Consider the following 18098-nt stretch of genomic DNA (forward strand, 5'->3'; position numbering starts at 1 on the left):
TCTTCATCTACACTGATTGAAGTGGATTTAACAGGTGACATCAATAAGGGATCATAGCTTCTTTCACCTGGATTTACCTGGTCAGTCAGTCTATGTCACGGAAAGAGCAGGTGTTCCTAATGTTTTCTACACTCAGTGTATATACAGTAATATCATATCTGTCGATATGCTTTACCAATTCATATACATCATAACTACTTGGATTTCAACATTACAAGTACAACAGTACACATGCTTGGCAGCGATACAAACTAAGACACGTTTTGTACAATCAATCCTCATTAAATAAATTAAGAAATAGCTTAAAGTAACACATTTTGTTCAATCATTCCTTGTAAAATAAGACATGGCTTGCATATGGTGGTATGGTGGTGTGGTGTCTGTGGTGTCTGTGTTAAAACATACAGTATGGTGGTGTGGTGTCTGTGGTGTCTGTGTTACAACATACAGTATGGTGGTGTGGGATGTCTGTGGTGTCTGTGTTACAACACAACGTATGGTGGTGTGGTGTCTGTTACAACATAAAGTATGGTGGTGTGGTGTCTGTGTTACAACATAAAGCATGGTGGTGTGGTGTCTGTTACAACATAAAGTATGGTGGTGTGGTGTCTGTTACAACATAAAGTATGGTGGTATGGTGTCTGTTACAACATAAAGTATGGTGGTGTGGTGTCGGTTACAACATAAAGTATGGTGGTGTGGTGTCTGTGGTGTCTGTGTTACAACACAACGTATGGTGGTGCGGTGTCTGTGGTGTCTGTGTTACAACATACAGTATGGTGGTGTGGGATGTCTGTGGTGTCTGTGTTACAACACAACGTATGGTGGTGTGGTGTCTGTTACAACATAAAGTATGGTGATGTGAGATGTCTGTGGTGTCTGTGTTACAACACAACGTATGGTGGTGTGGTGTCTGTTACAACATACAGTATGGTGGTGTGGGATGTCTCTGGTGTCTGTATTACAACATACAGTATGGTGGTGTGGTGTCTGTTACAACATAAAGTATGGTGGTATGGTGTCTGTTACAACATAAAGTATGGTGGTGTGGTGTCTGTTACAACATAAAGTATGGTGGTGTGGTGTCTGTGGTGTCTGTGTTACAACACAACGTATGGTGGTGCGGTGTCTGTGGTGTCTGTGTTACAACATACAGTATGGTGGTGTGGGATGTCTGTGGTGTCTGTGTTACAACACAACGTATGGTGGTGTGGTGTCTGTTACAACATAAAGTATGGTGATGTGAGATGTCTGTGGTGTCTGTGTTACAACACAACGTATGGTGGTGTGGTGTCTGTTACAACATACAGTATGGTGGTGTGGGATGTCTCTGGTGTCTGTATTACAACATACAGTATGGTGGTGTGGTGTCTGTGGTGTCTGTGTTACAACATACAGTATGGTGGTGTGGGATGTCTGTGTTACAACATACAGTATGGTGGTGTGGGATGTCTGTGGTGTCTGTGTTACAACATACAGTATGGTGGTGTGGGATGTCTGTGGTGTCTGTGTTACAACATACAGTATGGTGGTGTGGTGTCTCAGCATGAAATCAACTGGACCCAAGTGCCACCTAGTGGTTGGCTGAAGCCTTAACACCCAAAAGGTTCATTCTGTGGCACACTGGTGACACCAAGTGACACGTGTTGGTGAAGTATTTACATTTTAGTACAGGTGCACAATCATACATCACACCCCTATGACAAAACAACTGTAGGAACACTTACTTGGCGGTACATTGTACATTGGTCAAGGTGGTGAAGTTGTTCCGTACCGTGCGGAGACTGGCAAGAACCTAAAGCCAGAGAACATCTAATGTTCACTTACATGTGATCATTCCAAGGTCTTTAAAAATAATAATAATAATACAATCCATACGTTTCTGAAAATGTATTTCCATGTAGAGTCACAAGTAGAGAATATATTTACCTGAGCAAAGGGGGTCACGATCAGATCTTCTCCATGCCTGAAGAACAGCAATCAACATGGGATAAACAGTGATTAAAATATAAAACCCTGAAAAATCCCTCAAAATAAATGTCTTTGCTAATAAAAGCCATTGGTTGGATAGTAATAAAATGTGATTACAACCAACCACTTTTCCCTGGGTTTCAACAGGGTTGAGTGATATGAGTGAGCTAAGCATATACGCATTGGAACAAGATGCAAAACTATTCCAATACAGTATATTTGTCAGGACGTGTCAAGCGGACTCACAGTTCTCCGACGATAGAGGAGTTCCGGGACAACTCGCGAGACTTGGGCGACAGGTCGTAGTCCGAGTCAGAGCGGTAGAGGAAGGACTCTCGGCGCTGCCCGTGGGCCCCCAGGTTGGGGTGCAGGACCAGGCCGGAGCCAGGGGACGCCTGGAGACCCGAGGGGCTGCAGCACGCAGACGGGCCATTCTCCACATCGAAGCTAGGACACGGGAGAAAGAGAAATAGACCTATTTTAGGCTTACACACAGCAGAGACTCACAGAGTAAAGTACTGTAAAATTGTCCAGTGGTAATTTGTCTTGGGTTACTTAACCAATCAGGTCAGGACAAAATAATAACTTAACCAATCAGGTCAAGACAAAATAATGACTTAGCCAATCAGGTCAGGACAAAATAATGACTTAGCCAATCAGGTCAAGACAAAATAATGACTTAGCCAATCAGGCCAGGACAAAATAATGACTTAGCCAATCAGGCCAGGACAAAATAATGACTTAGCCAATCAGGTCATGACAAATGAGATTTCCAGTAGTCTGATCAGATAAATTGGCTGTGTTGTTCTATGGATCAAGGATTTTTTCACTACTACAGCATCCTTGTTGTGCCTATACCCTCTTAACAATATATGATATTTAAATAGCGCTTTTCAAGGACCCAAAGGTCTGTGAGGTAGAGCCATATACAGCATAACACTATTTATTCAATGGTCTGAGGATTCAGTTGTGGGGACTGGGGAGGCAGATGAATTACGGGGATTGTCCATTGTGACTGGATGGACTCAACACCCATATCAATATTTGCCCAGCAGCATTCACCCCCACCGGAATCCCTATGTTTAGGATTATCCATATCCCACGGAGGCATTTCCTACCCCCACCTCTCAGCAACCATGAGATCAGATCGACATAATGGATGTGAAATACAGTGTGTAAGAACACACACGTAGAAGCCCACCAACACAAACCTACGACCCGATGCACACTCAAAACCCACAGACACACGGCACATGCACCTCCACAGCACACTCTTCATTTTACACTAAACCACAGCATGTTAGTACAGTACATCGGCTGTAAATGTGTAAAGTATTCAGATTCACATTGAAAACACACAGAGGAATACATTAGTTCAAATGTCCACCAACGTAGCTGATTTTTCCTTATTGTGCAAAGGGGATCCTGTCTGAAATAACACAATCAGGATTCATATTTTCCTGAAAATCAAACTAGTTTCAATACCGGGAATAATTCATATTTATCCCGAAGGTGTCCCGGGAAATACAGCAAAAATCGGAAGCGCCCATCTAAAGTGTTTAAAACAAAGATATGGTCACTACGCCAGGGTTGTCCTCAAATAAGAGGGGCGCTGCGCCAGGGTTGTCCTCAAATAAGAGGGGCGCTGCGCCAGGGTTGTCCTCAAATAAGAGGGGCGCTACGCCAGGGTTGTCCTCAAATAAGAGGGGCGCTACGCCAGGGTTGTCCTCAAATAAGAGGGGCGCTACGCCAGGGTTGTCCTCAAATAAGAGGGGCGCTGCGCCAGGGTTGTCCTCAAATAAGAGGGGCGCTGCGCCAGGGTTGTCCTCAAATAAGAGGGGCGCTGCGCCAGGGTTGTCCTCAAATAAGAGGGGCGCTACGCCACTATGAAAAGACTTCAGAGCAAATCAAACGGACATTTAGTGATGATAGAGTAACTGTCTTTGAACGCCAATTACATTGTTGTGAATTGCGAAACAGGCTGTTCATAAAATCCCGAGGGTTATCATGTTCCTCAGTGAATTCAGCGCATTTCAGATGTAGGATATTTCGAAAAACAGAGCGTTGTCGAATCATACAAACTTTGTAAAAGCAGTCAGACAAAAGTCAAATGACCAAAGTTGCTAAACTTGCTAGAAAACCTCCAGCGAATTACAAAATATCTCTCATGAATAACGGGCAGATGAAGTGTGAACCTAGTTTAAATATAAAGGCATCTTAACGGGGAAAACACTGTTAAAATAAATATCCATATATATTCTCTCATACAGTTTGTTGATCACCGAAGCTCATATCCGCAGCAAGTAAGAGCCAGCCGAAAGAAGCGGGGGAAACGTTTTAGCGGTTCGACATGAATAGGAAAGAGATGTGCTGCCTATGGATTACAGAATAAAGTTAGGAATTTTCATGCGAACCCGGAGTCGGGAATTGGGGTTTCAGTGGGATAGGGGACTGGATATAAAATAGCCTAGGCTCTAGGACAGGAGAATATATCATTTTCCCTCATGCCTCTGAATTGTGACAAGAGATGACTATGTAGGGAATTGCTTAGGCCTATCAAATGTGTGACTGTCTGAAGAGTCACAATGACAGCTAAAAAGAGGCACACGTTATTTTATAGGCTATACGTGGGGGTTTCATGTAGAGTTTACTAACTGCATTCGGGTTTCGTGTGCAGTCCAGCAGTGTCAATTATGTGTGTGCTTTGCATTTATGGTGACTGTGTGAACTAAATACGCTAGGCTAAACGCTTACATGCTACAACCTGTCTGGATATTGTGCCATTTATTTATTTTTGCTAATCTGCAGCTGTGGATGTTGTTGTATTTTGTGGAATTGCATTAGATCTTGTCATTGAACATTTTTCAGGAAATGTGACGTTTTCCAGGGACAGTCCCAGGATCCCGATTACCCTACAACACAACCATTCTACAAACTATCACACACCTAGAAAAAATATGAAAGAGAGAAAATAAGAAAGTCACCTGGTAGTGGAGGAGGGGGCTTAATTAGGGACCTCGCTGAAATCAAAGTGCACTCTGCTGCTGTGACAGATAGGAGACCTGGTTGTACATAATTTCCCCTGCACCTCCTCCTCCCTCATCATCATCATCATCTCACTGCTCCTCCTCCCTCTCCCCTGCGCCTCCTCCTCTCTCCATCATCATCTCCCCTGCTCCTCCTCCTCCTCCCTCCACACCCCTCCTCTGACCAGAAACACACTCTCACACCCCACTCACCACACACACTCCCCTCTGACCACACACACTCTCACACCCCTCTGACCACACACACCACTCTGACCACATACACTCACAAAAACCCACCCTGCCACTGAGTGCCCTATCCCTGACCAGAGGCCAACTGTGTGATGGCACAAGATTGGCTTGTTCAGAGGTAGATCTGGCTGGACTACAGAGGATAGACTGTCTCTTCTTCTGTTCCTGTAGTCAGTGCAGTCATCTGACTCTTGGTTCCACTGTGTGTCTAAATTGCATTACAGTATACAATGGAACGTTACACAGTTACTGGTATCACAAGCAAGACACAGAGTGATTAAAAGAGAGAGAGAGTGCCAATAGTACGGAGAAAAAGTATGATGACGCTCCCCACCCCCTCCATAGTTGACGTTTGGTGTCAAGTATCAAAGGTGATAAGACGTGACATAGCAATCCTAGAAGTGATTAGACAGGGTCGTGTTTCTCCACCGGGGTCTCAAACTATCAGGCTGACACACTGCCTTTTTGTGGGCCCCATGATAACTGAAAGACTGACGTTGGCCCCCAGGTCATGAGATCCCTGCTTGAAACAAAATGTGTCCATCATTATGATACAGCAGTGGAAAAAGATGCTCTTCAGAAGGAAGGAAGGATTGAGGTACTCTGCAGTGTCCAACCAGAGAGGTTAAGTAAAGGGGAGTAGGGAGAGGGACAGGTTAGGAGACACTCAGTAAAGGGCCATGGGCCTTGGGCCAAGCACAGCCAAAGGGACTATTTTTATTAAACCCCAATGACCGGGTTACTTCAATGCAGTCGACTCCTGATAAATGCACATGGATAAATGCATTGCTATTCACCAATCCCAATTCAAATAACGAACCCAGTGCCTTAGACCGCTGCGCCACTCGGAAGGTAAGATTGAACAATGGAATACTACAGTACACACGCAAAAGACGACTGTCTGATGATTGTTGAATATGGCATAACATTAAGGAAAGAGGTTTGTATAGCGCAAAGAGAGAAGTCCAGATTCATCTCTGTCCAGAATAAGAGCATAGCTTTTGAATGTGCCGCTAAAATATAGCATTTCTACGGCTGTGACATGTGGTTGTCTCACCTAGCTATCTTAAGATGAACATACTAATTGTAAGTCGCTCTGGATAAGAACGTCTGCAAAATTACTTAAATGCAAAACATTTAAAGATGCACTATGCAGAAATCAATCCGCCATTTCCTGGTTGCAAAAACTTAAATAGTTAAGACTAATTTCAGTTTGTGACAAAACAAGCAAGTATAGTGTAGAGTATCACTGAATCATCTAAACCGTTGTGAAATATATTTTCCATAACAAAAATATAGTATTTTCAGCTGTTTGAAGCTGGTGTACAAAACCCAAAGTAAAAGATGCAAAAACAAAACCTAAAACGGGAAGCATAGAAATGGCACACATAGAACAGATCTACCCCTTCTTAGACATGCTTTCAATTAGAATTATAGATCTATAAGTCACATTTCTATAATAATAACAAGAACCAGATATGTGTTTCCTCCAAGAATGATGACAGACATGTTAATGAGCAAACCTGTATGATTTGTAGGCCAGGTTACAGATTCTGAGGTAATGGTTTCAGTTCACATTTCTCCTGGAACTGGTATATCCTCCTCCTGAGGCAAACATTGTTTCAATAGTTAGTCCCATTTCACATAATGACTTATCAGTCGAGGAATAAGTTGCTTAAAAATGACTTTTTTTTTTGCCTTTGTTCATGTCATTTTGGGGCCCTCATTTTTGAGAAACACCCCTATTTGGGGTGTTTCTCAAAAACGTGAAATCCCAACAAAAAAAGTGTCTGGACCCTTCTATAACATGCCATTTAAATCCAAAATAGAGATTTGGTTGTAAAGTAACTGTCCAGTGTCTCCAAATTTCTATTAAATATGACCTAGGCAATTAGCAAGACACCCCCAATAAAGGAGTGGTTCCGCAGGTGTTGACTACAGACCACTTCTCAGTTCCTATGCCTCCTGGCTGATGTTTTGGTCACTTTTGAATGCTGGCGGTGCTTTCACTCTAGTGGTAGCATGAGACGGAGTCTACAACCCACACAAGTGGCTCAGGTAGTGCAGCTCATCCAGGATGGCACATCAATGCGAGCTGTGGCAAGAAGGTTTGATGTGTCTGTCCGCGTAGTGTCCAGAGCATGGAGGCGCTACCAGGAGACAGGCCAGTAACTCAGGAGACGTGGAGGAGGCCGTAGGAGGGCAACAACCCAGCAGCAGGACCGCTACCTCCGCCTTTGTGCACGGAGGGGTAGGAGGAGCACTGCCAGAGCCCTGCAGAATGAACTCCAGCAGGCCACAAATGTGCATGTGTCTGCTCAAACGGTCAGAAACAGACTCCATGAGGGTGGTATGAGGGTCCGACGTCCACAGGTGGGGGTTGTGCTTACAGCCCAACACCGTGCAGGACGTTTGGCATTTGCCAGAGAACACCAAGATTGGAAAATTCGCCACTGGCGCCCTGTGCTCTTCACAGACGAAAGCAGGTTCACACTGAGCACATGTGACTGGAGACGCCGTGGAGACGCCGTGGAGAACGTTCTGCTGCCTGCAACATCCTCCAGCATGACCGGTTTGGCGGTGGGTCAGTCATGGTGTGGGGTGGCATTTCTTTGGGGGGGCCGCACAGCCCTCCATGTGCTCGCCAGAGGTAGCCTGACTGCCATTAGGTACCGAGATGAGATCCTCAGACCCCTTGTGAGACCATATGCTGGTGCAGTTGGCCCTGGGTTCCTCCTAATGCAAGACAATGCTAGACCTCATGTGGCTGGAGTGTGTCAGCAGTTCCTGCAAGAGGAAGACATTGATGCTATGGATTGGCCCACCCTTTCCCCAGACCTGAATCCAATTGAGCACATCTGGGACATCATGTCTCACTCCATCCACCAAAGCCACGTTGCACTACAGACTGTCCAGGAGTTGACGGATGCTTTAGTCCAGGTCTGGGAGGAGATCCCTCAGGAGACCATCCGCTACCTCATCAGGAGCATGCCCAGGCGTTGTAGGGAGGTCATACAGGTACGTGGAGGCCACACACACTACTAAGCCTCATTTTGACTTGTTTTAAGGACATTACATCAAAGTTGGATCAGCCTGTAGTGTGGTTTTCCACTTTAATTTTGAGTGTGACTCCAAATCCAGACCTCCATGGGTTGATACATTTGATTTCCATTGATAATTTTTGTGTGATTTTGTTGTCAGCACATTCAACTATGTAAAGAAAAAAGTATTTAATAAGAATATTTCATTCATTCAGATCTAGGATGTGTTATTTTTGTGTTCCCTTTAGTTTTTTGAGCAGTGTATTTGATAAAGCAGCCTTTTTGTGTTGGGATGGTGTGGGTGTACCCCAACAACAGAATGGTGTGGGTGTACCCCAACAACAGAATGGTGTGGGTGTACCCCAACAACAGAATGGTGTGGGTGTACCCCAACAACAGAATGGTGTGGGTGTACCCCAACAACAGAATGGTGTGGGTGTACCCCAACAACAGAATGGTGTGGGTGTACCCCAACAACAGAATGGTGTGGGTGTACTCCAACAACAGAATGGTGTGGGTGTACCCCAACAACAGAATGGTGTGGGTGTACCCCAACAACAGAATGGTGTGGGTGTACCCCAACAACAGAATGGTGTGGGTGTACCCCAACAACAGAATGGTGTGGGTGTACCCCAACAACAGAATGGTGTGGGTGTACCCCAACAACAGAATGGTGTGGGTGTACCCCAACAACAGAATGGTGTGGGTGTACCCCAACAACAGAATGGTGTGGGTGTACCCCAACAACAGAATGATGTGGGTGTACCCCAACAACAGAATGGTGTGGGTGTACCCCAACAACAGAATGGTGTGGGTGTACCCCAACAACAGAATGGTGTGGGTGTACCCCAACAACAGAATGGTGTGGGTGTACCCCAACAACAGAATGGTGTGGGTGTACCCCAACAACAGAATGGTGTGGGTGTACCCCAACAACAGAATGGTGTGGGTGTACCCCAACAACAGAATGGTGTGGGTGTACCCCAACAACAGAATGGTGTGGGTGTACCCCAACAACAGAATGGTGTGGGTGTACCCCAACAACAGAATGGTGTGGGTGTACCCCAACAACAGAATGGTGTGGGTGTACTCCAACAACAGAATGGTGTGGGTGTACCCCAACAACAGAATGGTGTGGGTGTACCCCAACAACAGAATGGTGTGGGTGTACCCCAACAACAGAATGGTGTGGGTGTACCCCAACAACAGAATGGTGTGGGTGTACCCCAACAACAGAATTGTGTGGGTGTACTTCAACAACAGAACGGTGTGGGTGAACCCCAACAACAGAATGGTGTGGGTGAACTTCAACAACAGAATGGTGTGGGTGTACTTCAACAACAGAATGGTGTGGGTGTACTTCAACAACAGAATGGTGTGGGTGTACTTCAACAACAGAATGGTGTGGGTGTACTTCAACAACAGAATGGTGTGGGTGTACTTCAACAACAGAATGGTGTGGGTGTACTTCAACAACAGAATGGTGTGGGTGTACTTCAACAACAGAATGGTGTGGGTGTACTTCAACAACAGAAAGGTGTGGGTGTACTTCAACAACAGAATGGTGTGGGTGTACTTCAACAACAGAATGGTGTGGGTGTACTTCAACAACAGAAAGGTGTGGGTGTACCCCAACAACAGAATGGTGTGGGTGTACTTCAACAACAGAATGGTGTGGGTGAACCCCAACAACAGAATGGTGTGGGTGAACCCCAACAACAGAACGGTGTGGGTGTACTTCAACAACAGAACGGTGTGGGTGTACTTCAACAACAGAATGGTGTGGGTGTACTTCAACAACAGAATGGTGTGGGTGTACTTCAACAACAGAATGGTGTGGGTGTACCTCAACAACAGAATGGTGTGGGTGTACTTCAACAACAGAACGGTGTGGGTGTACTTCAACAACAGAATGGTGTGGGTGTACTTCAACAACAGAATGGTGTGGGTGTACTTCAACAACAGAACGGTGTGGGTGTATACCGGCCCAGCTCAGACAATGAGACAGGATGCCATACATTGACAAGCATTTTCGAAAAACAGTCTGTTTGAGATACAAGTTTGGGTTTTTTTAAAAGTGTTTTGAAGTGTTTTCTCCATATATGAGTACAAGACGAGACAACAACATTAGTTGGCTATGACTCAACAGTACATCAACTTTTAAAAGTGATATTTTCAGCAGACAACGTGACAGAAAGGGTTAAACGATGACACTGACATGACCAGGGTCCATGCTATATGCTATACACACGTGCATTGTGGACACATCCACACAACTTCAGGGCCTTACCAGGTGTGGTCCACAGTGAAGCGCCTGTAACGGCGCTTGTTCACCACCTGCTTACGAAACAGTCTCGGGGAAATGTGGGGTGAAATGCTCGTTCTCTTATCCAATACGGTATTCCCACGTGAGTCTATATTCTGTTCCAGCTCTGTTTTGGCCCCATGAGCCTCCATAGCCAGGGTCTTGGTTTAGAACAGAGTCCAGTTCACTCAGTCCCAATGAGTGGAGAGCAAGTGTGAGGCTACAGGACACGACGCACCACTGAGGATACAGGCACTACACACCAGAGAGGATACAGCACACTACACACCAGAGAGGATACAGGACACTACACACCAGAGAGGATACAGGACACTACACACCAGAGAGGATACAGGACACTACATACCAGAGAGGATACAGCACACTACACACCAGAGAGGATACAGGACACTACACACCAGAGAGGATACAGCACACTACACACCAGAGAGGATACAGCACACTACAAACCAGAGAGGATACAGCACACTACACACCAGATGATACAGCACACTACACACCAGAGAGGATACAGCACACTACACACCAGAGAGGATACAGCACACTACACACCAGAGAGGATACAGCACACTACAAACCAGAGAGGATACAGCACACTACAAACCAGAGAGGATACAGCACACTACACACCAGAGAGGATACAGCACACTACACAACAGAGAGGATACAGCACACTACACACCAGAGAGGATACAGCACACTACACACCAGAGAGGATACAGCACACTACACACCAGAGAGGATACAGCACACTACACACCAGAGAGGATACAGCACACTACACACCAGAGAGGATACAGGAAACTACACACCAGAGGATACAGGAAACTACACACCAGAGAGAACAAAACAAGGTTCTTCTGACAGCTCTAGTTGGCAGACCTGTTTGGCCAGCTCTTCTCTATTATTCTGTCAGGACTTCAAGGATTCGCCAGGGGGGACACTGTGCCTCTCCCGCCATCTTTTCCTTCACTCCTTCTCTCTCAAGTACTCTCTACCTACCTACTCTTTCTCTGGTTCACTTAAACAATCTCTACCCATTTTCCCTCTTCCATACAGTCCCGTCTCTCTCTCTTTCCATTCAAGCCCAGAAAGTGACCTTTTTAAGGTCAACCCCCTCTGTAGTACACAGTATTGAAAATCATACTATCAGTATTTTGAAATACCCCGGTATGCAGAACATCGCCCAAGCCGAGAATTCAGCAGGCCCCACAAATGGCATTCGAGCCCTTTATCTCCACCCAGTGGTTGTTGGATGAAATTGCACTTTGCTGATACAATGTCCAGAACAGATATATATTTTATTTTATATAACCTTTATTTAACTAGGCAAGTCAGTTAATAACAAATTCTTATTTACAATGACGGCCTTTTCCCGGCCAAACCCTAACGATGCTGGGCCAATTGTGCGCCGCCCTTTGGGACTCCCAATCACGGCCAGTTGTGATACAGCCTGGAATCGAACCAGGGTCTGTAGTGACGCCTCCTGCACTGAGATGCAGTGCCTTAGACCACTGCGCCACTCGAGAGACTGCAGTGTCTGCTAGTTTCTGACCTAACCTGTCGGGGTCGGCGTGGATGATGTTGATCTGTGGCAGAGGGTGGAAGGGCAGGGTGGTGGGCCGGGCCATGGTGTCCCCCTCTGGCGCGCGGCTTAGATCCCTCTCCGCCTGTCGCCATGACAACGGGGGCAGCTGTAGCGTGCCCGAGTGACGCCTGCGGCCCCGGCAAAGGTCCACTCCAAGAGTGCTGCCGAACATTCCCGGGGTCTCATTGGTGTCCTGAAAGGCAAAGGTTGAGAGAATGCTAGTAGAACGTTGATAGAAGGTTATGGCTAATAGCAAGAGGCAGTAGAGACGTTGAAAGAAAGCTGATGTAGAACTTAGAGGGTTATAAGATGAGGGGTTGACAGAACTATGGTTATAGCGAAGACTAAAAGTCATGGGAAAGCTGACAGAATGTTGATACATAACGTTGATAGAAGATTATGTCTAAGATTCAGTGGACATAGATGGAACTACAAAAAGGTTCAGTGGACATAGACGGAACTACAAAAAGGTTCAGTGGACATAGACGGAACTACAAAAAGGTTCAGTGGACATAGACGGAACTACAAAAAGGTTCAGTGGACATAGACGGAACTACAAAAAGGTTCAGTGGACATAGATGGAACTACAAAAAGGTTCAGTGGACATAGATGGAACTACAAAAAGGTTCAGTGGACATAGACGGAACTAGAAAAAGGTTCAGTGGACATAGATGGAACTACCAAAAGGTTCAGTGGACATAGATGGAACTACAAAAAGGTTCAGTGGACATAGACGGAACTACAAAAAGGTTCAGTGGACATAGATGGAACTACAAAAAGGTTCAGTGGACATAGATGAGACTACAAAAAGGTTCAGTGGACATAGATGGAACTAGAAAAAGGTTCAGTGGACATAGATGGAACTACAAAAAGGTTCAGTGGACACAGATGGAACTACAAAAAGGTTCAGTGGACATAGATGGAACTACAAAAAGGTTCAGTGGACATAGATGGAACTACAAAAAGGTTCAGTGGACATAGATGGAACTAGAAAAAGGTTCAGTGGACATAGACGGAACTACAAAAAGGTTCAGTGGACATAGATGGAACTACAAAAAGGTTCAGTGGACATAGACGGAACTACAAAAAAGGCATTTAGTGTCATTGCTTCCATATTATGATACATGAGCATATACTGTTTTGATAAACCCAAACCAGCCACTACGTCGACACATTGCAGAGGACATTCATTCAAGGGAATACATTGACTATTCCATTGGATGTCAAATCCTAACATTCAGCCAGTTCCATGCACATAGCACTAGGGGGCACTCTATGACCTACTGTGAGACTAGAGTATTCTAAACTCCCAAGACATACAGGGAGTGTTGATATTTTTACAGATAATATATTCATACTGGTCATGTTGGGTACAGAGAGTACTGAATTTTAAATGTTTCCTTCAATGTTTTGAGGTCAGGTTCTCTAAAAAATAAAAAATAAATGTAATATAATTTTTCTTTAGAATAAAGGTTTCCTAACACAATGACCAATGTCATTACAAAAGTCAACACACACACATTTACGTGATATTTATAAACAAAATAACAGTCTGAATTTGGTGGGGATTCTTTTTCTTCTATTCAAAGATCATTCAAAACAGCGACACTGATTGAACTCGGAGGCAGTATTTATTATAGACGGTGGCGTGTGTGTGATGAGGGGGTTGATGGATGCAGTATGTGTGTGTGCAGGTACGTGCACCAGTGGAGGCTGCTGAGGGGAGGACGGCTCATAATGATGGCTGGAACAGAGTGAATGGTATGGCATCAAACACATAGAAACAGTGTGTTTGATATATTTGATACCATTCCACTAATTCAGCTCCAGCCATGACAATGAGCACGTCCTCCCCAATTAAGGTGCCTCCAACCTCCTGTGCTGTGCACGTGTGTGTCTGTTTCGATGTTATGCCGTCAGATAGGTTGTCTGGTGCGTTTCTCTGTAATGGTGGGCAGTAAACAAAGGTGTTTTCAGCTAGCGGCTCCTGACAGAGTGGGGTTATACATCACCCTCTGTTATATATTCACTTCGTCCAAGTGGAACTGAAGCAGGGATACGGCCAAATAAACAAAAGAGAGGGATCGAGTGAGAGATAGGTGTGGCGGTGTTTGGGGAGAATGAGGGGGGTGATGAAGAGAGAGTGTGTGTGTTTGAACGCCCACGTGCCCTGCATGCAAGATGTATTACGTCTGCAGCGCATGTCCGTAGAGAGAGAGAATAAATGATAGAGATAATGAATAATAGAGATGAGAGAGAGAGAGAGAGAAAATGAACGAGAGAGAGAGAGATAATGAGAAAGATGAGAAAGAGAGAATAAATGATAGAGATAATGAATAATAGAGATAAGAGAGAGAGAAAATGAACGAGAGAGAGAGAGATAATGAGAAAGATGAGAAAGAGAGAATAAATGATAGAGATAATGAATAATACAGATAAGAGAGAGAGAGAGAAAATGAACGAGAGAGAGAGATAATGAATAATAAAAAGAGAGACTGAACAAGTAGCAGAAAGAAATAATAACCATAAAAAGCTGCTTCCCTCCTGTCAGCAGGATGCTCTCCCAACCCAAGCCAATCTCAGCACTGCTTAACATCCCATTGGAAATGGAAGAAGAAACAGCAGAGCCACTGGGTGGGCCTAACCTGCTATCTGTGTTCACACATTACTGAGAAAACAATTATACATGACATACAGTGCATACAGAAAGTATTCAGACCCCTTGACTTTTTACACATTTTGTTAAGTTACAGCCTTATTCTAAAATTTATTAAATCGTTTTTTTCTGCTCATCAATCTACACACAATACCCCATAATGACATCACAATACCCCATAATGACATCACAATACCCCATAATGACATCACAATACCCCATAATGACAAAGCAAAAGAGGTTTTTAGAAATGTTTGCAAATGTATTAAAAATAAAACACTTAAATATTACATTTACATAAGTATTCAGACCCTTTACTCAGTACTTTGTTGAAGCACCTTTGGCAGCGATTACAGCCTCTAGTCTTCTTGGGTATGATGCTACAAGCTTTGCACACCTGTATTTGGGGAGTTTCTCCCATTTTTCTCTGCAGATCCTCTCAAGCTCAGTCAGGTTGGATGGGGAGCGTTGCTGCACAGCTATTTTCTAGTCTATCCAGAGATGTTCGATCAGGTTCAAGTCCAGGCTCTGGCTGGGCCACTCAAGGACATTCAGAGATTTGTGCCGTAGCCACTCCTGCATTGGCTTGGCTGTGTGCTTAGGGTCGTTGTCCTGTTGGAAGGTGAACCTTCATCCCAGTCTAAGGTCCTGAGCGCTCTGGAGCAGGTCTTCATCAAGGGTCTCTCTGTACTTTGCTCCGTTCATCTTTCTTCGATATTGACTAGTCTCCCAGTCCCAGCCGCTGAAAAACATCCCCACAGCATAAAGCTGCCGCCACGATGCGTCACTGTCGGGATGATATTGGCCAGGTGATAAGCAGTGCCAGGTTTCCTCCAGACATGACGCTTGGCGTTCAGGCCAAAGAGTTCAATCTTGGTTTCATCAGACCAGAGAATGTTGTTTCTCATGATCTGAGAGTCCTTTAGGTGCCTTTTGGCAAACTCCAAGCGGGCTGTCATGTACCTTTTACTGAGGAGTGGCTTCCATCTAGCCACTCTACCATAAAGGCCTGATTGGTGGAGTGCTGCAGAGATGATTTTCCTTCTGGAAGGTTCTCCCATCTCCACAGAGGAACTCTGGAGCTCTGTCAGAGTGACGATTGCGTTCTTGGTCATCTCCCTGACCAAGGCCCTTCTCCCCCGATTGCTCAGTTTGTCCCGGCGGCCAGCTCTAGCAGGTCTTGGTTGTTCCAAACATTATGGAGGCCACTGTGTTCTTGGGGAACTGCAATGCTGCAGACATTTTTTGGTACCCTTCCCCAGATCTGTGCCTCGACACAATCCTGTCCCCAAGCAAATCGTGTGCAAATCAATTGAATTGACCACGGGTGGACTCCAATCAAGTTGTAGAAACATCAAGCATGATCAATGGAAATAGGATGCAACTGAGCTCAATTTCTCATAGCAAAGGGTCTGAATACTAATTGAAATAAGGTAATTTTATTTTAAATAAATTCGCAAACATGTCTAAAAACAGAGTAGCACAGACCACACTGCTCTGCCCTCAGGTCACCCCCTGTCAGAGTAGCACAGACCACACTGCTCTGCCCTCAGGTCACCCCCTGTCAGAGTAGCACAGACCACACTGCTCTGCCCTCAGGTCACCCCCTGTCAGAGTAGCACAGACCACACTGCTCTGCCCTCAGGTCACCCCCTGTCAGAGTAGCACAGACCACACTGCTCTGCCCTCAGGTCACCCCCTGTCAGAGTAGCACAGACCACACTGCTCTGCCCTCAGGTCACCCCCTGTCAGAGTAGCACAGACCACACTGCTCTGCCCTCAGGTCACCCCCTGTCAGAGTAGCACAGACCACACTGCTCTGCCCTCAGGTCACCCCCTGTCAGAGTAGCACAGACCACACTGCTCTGCCCTCAGGTCACCCCCTGTCAGAGTAGCACAGACCACACTGCTCTGCCCTCAGGTCACCCCCTGTCAGAGTAGCACAGACCATGCTGCTCTGCCCTCAGGTCACCCCCTGTCAGAGTAGCACAGACCACACTGCTCTGCCCTCAGGTCACCCCCTGTCAGAGTAGCACAGACCACACTGCTCTGCCCTCAGGTCACCCCCTGTCAGAGTAGCACAGACCACACTGCTCTGCCCTCAGGTCACCCCCTGTCAGAGTAGCACAGACCACACTGCTCTGCCCTCAGGTCACCCCCTGTCAGAGTAGCACAGACCACGCTGCTCAGCCCTCAGGGCACCTCAGAGGAATAACTTGGTCAGGAGTAATAAGCTGCAGAGGAGAGAAGTACAGGATATACTATACTGCACTATGCGTCAGTACAGGATATACTATACTGCACTATGCGTCAGTACAGGATATACTATACTGCACTATGCGTCAGTACAGGATATACTATACTGCACTATGCGTCAGTACAGGATATACTATACTGCACTATGCGTCAGTACAGGATATACTATACTGCACTATGCGTCAGTACAGGATATACTATACTGCACTATGCGTCAGTACAGGATATACAATACTGCACTATGCGTCAGTACAGGATATACTATACTGCACTATGCGTCAGTGGGAAGTAGGGTGAAGATGCCCCTAGACAATGGTATCAGTTTCCGCCTACTTATGGTTAAGGACTACCGATTTAGGGAGGATAAACTGATCCTAGATCTGTCGCTACAGTGGGTACATTTACCACTATTGTAGCCTATCATGCATTCTATCATTAGGGTTTTATCATACTGGCTGGTGCATTTTGCCCTGGTGCCATAATTTATTTATTTTATTTTATTTATTTTACCTTTATTTAACCAGGTAGGCAAGTTGAGAACAAGTTCTCATTTACAATTGCGACCTGGCCAAGATAAAGCAAAGCAGTTCGACAGATAAAACGACACAGAGTTACACATGGAGTCAAACAAACATACAGTCAATAATACAGTATAAACAAGTCTATATACAATGTGAGCAAATGAGGTGAGATAAGGGAGGTAAAGGCAAAAAAGGCCATGATGGCAAAGTAAATACAATATAGCAAGTAAAATACTGGAATGGTAGTTTTGCAATGGAAGAATGTGCAAAGTAGAAATAAAAATAATGGGGTGCAAAGGAGCAAAATAAATAAATAAATTAAAATTAAATACAGTTGGGAAAGAGGTAGTTGTTTGGGCTAAATTATAGGTGGGCTATGTACAGGTGCAGTAATCTGTGAGCTGCTCTGACAGTTGGTGCTTAAAGCTAGTGAGGGAGATAAGTGTTTCCAGTTTCAGAGA

The 18098-nt window shown here is 45.2% G+C and overlaps 1 protein-coding gene across 2 annotated transcripts in view; it reads right to left on the reverse strand.

The window, feature by feature from the left end:
• LOC109871981 (cAMP-specific 3',5'-cyclic phosphodiesterase 4B-like) overlaps positions 1 to 18098 on the reverse strand; it is a 121035-nt gene that overhangs the window by 56649 nt on the left and 46288 nt on the right. For both annotated transcript variants that reach the window (XM_031807174.1, XM_031807175.1), the window contains 4 exons: positions 12177 to 12397; positions 2218 to 2418; positions 1930 to 1966; positions 1728 to 1795 (listed from right to left, as the gene is read on the reverse strand). In XM_031807174.1, coding sequence (XP_031663034.1) covers positions 1728 to 1795; positions 1930 to 1966; positions 2218 to 2418; positions 12177 to 12397 — 527 coding nt within the window. The remainder of the gene's footprint in view (positions 1 to 1727; positions 1796 to 1929; positions 1967 to 2217; positions 2419 to 12176; positions 12398 to 18098) is intronic.

Source organism: Oncorhynchus kisutch, linkage group LG27, assembly GCF_002021735.2.
Source record: "Oncorhynchus kisutch isolate 150728-3 linkage group LG27, Okis_V2, whole genome shotgun sequence".
Classification (NCBI taxonomy): domain Eukaryota; kingdom Metazoa; phylum Chordata; class Actinopteri; order Salmoniformes; family Salmonidae; genus Oncorhynchus; species Oncorhynchus kisutch.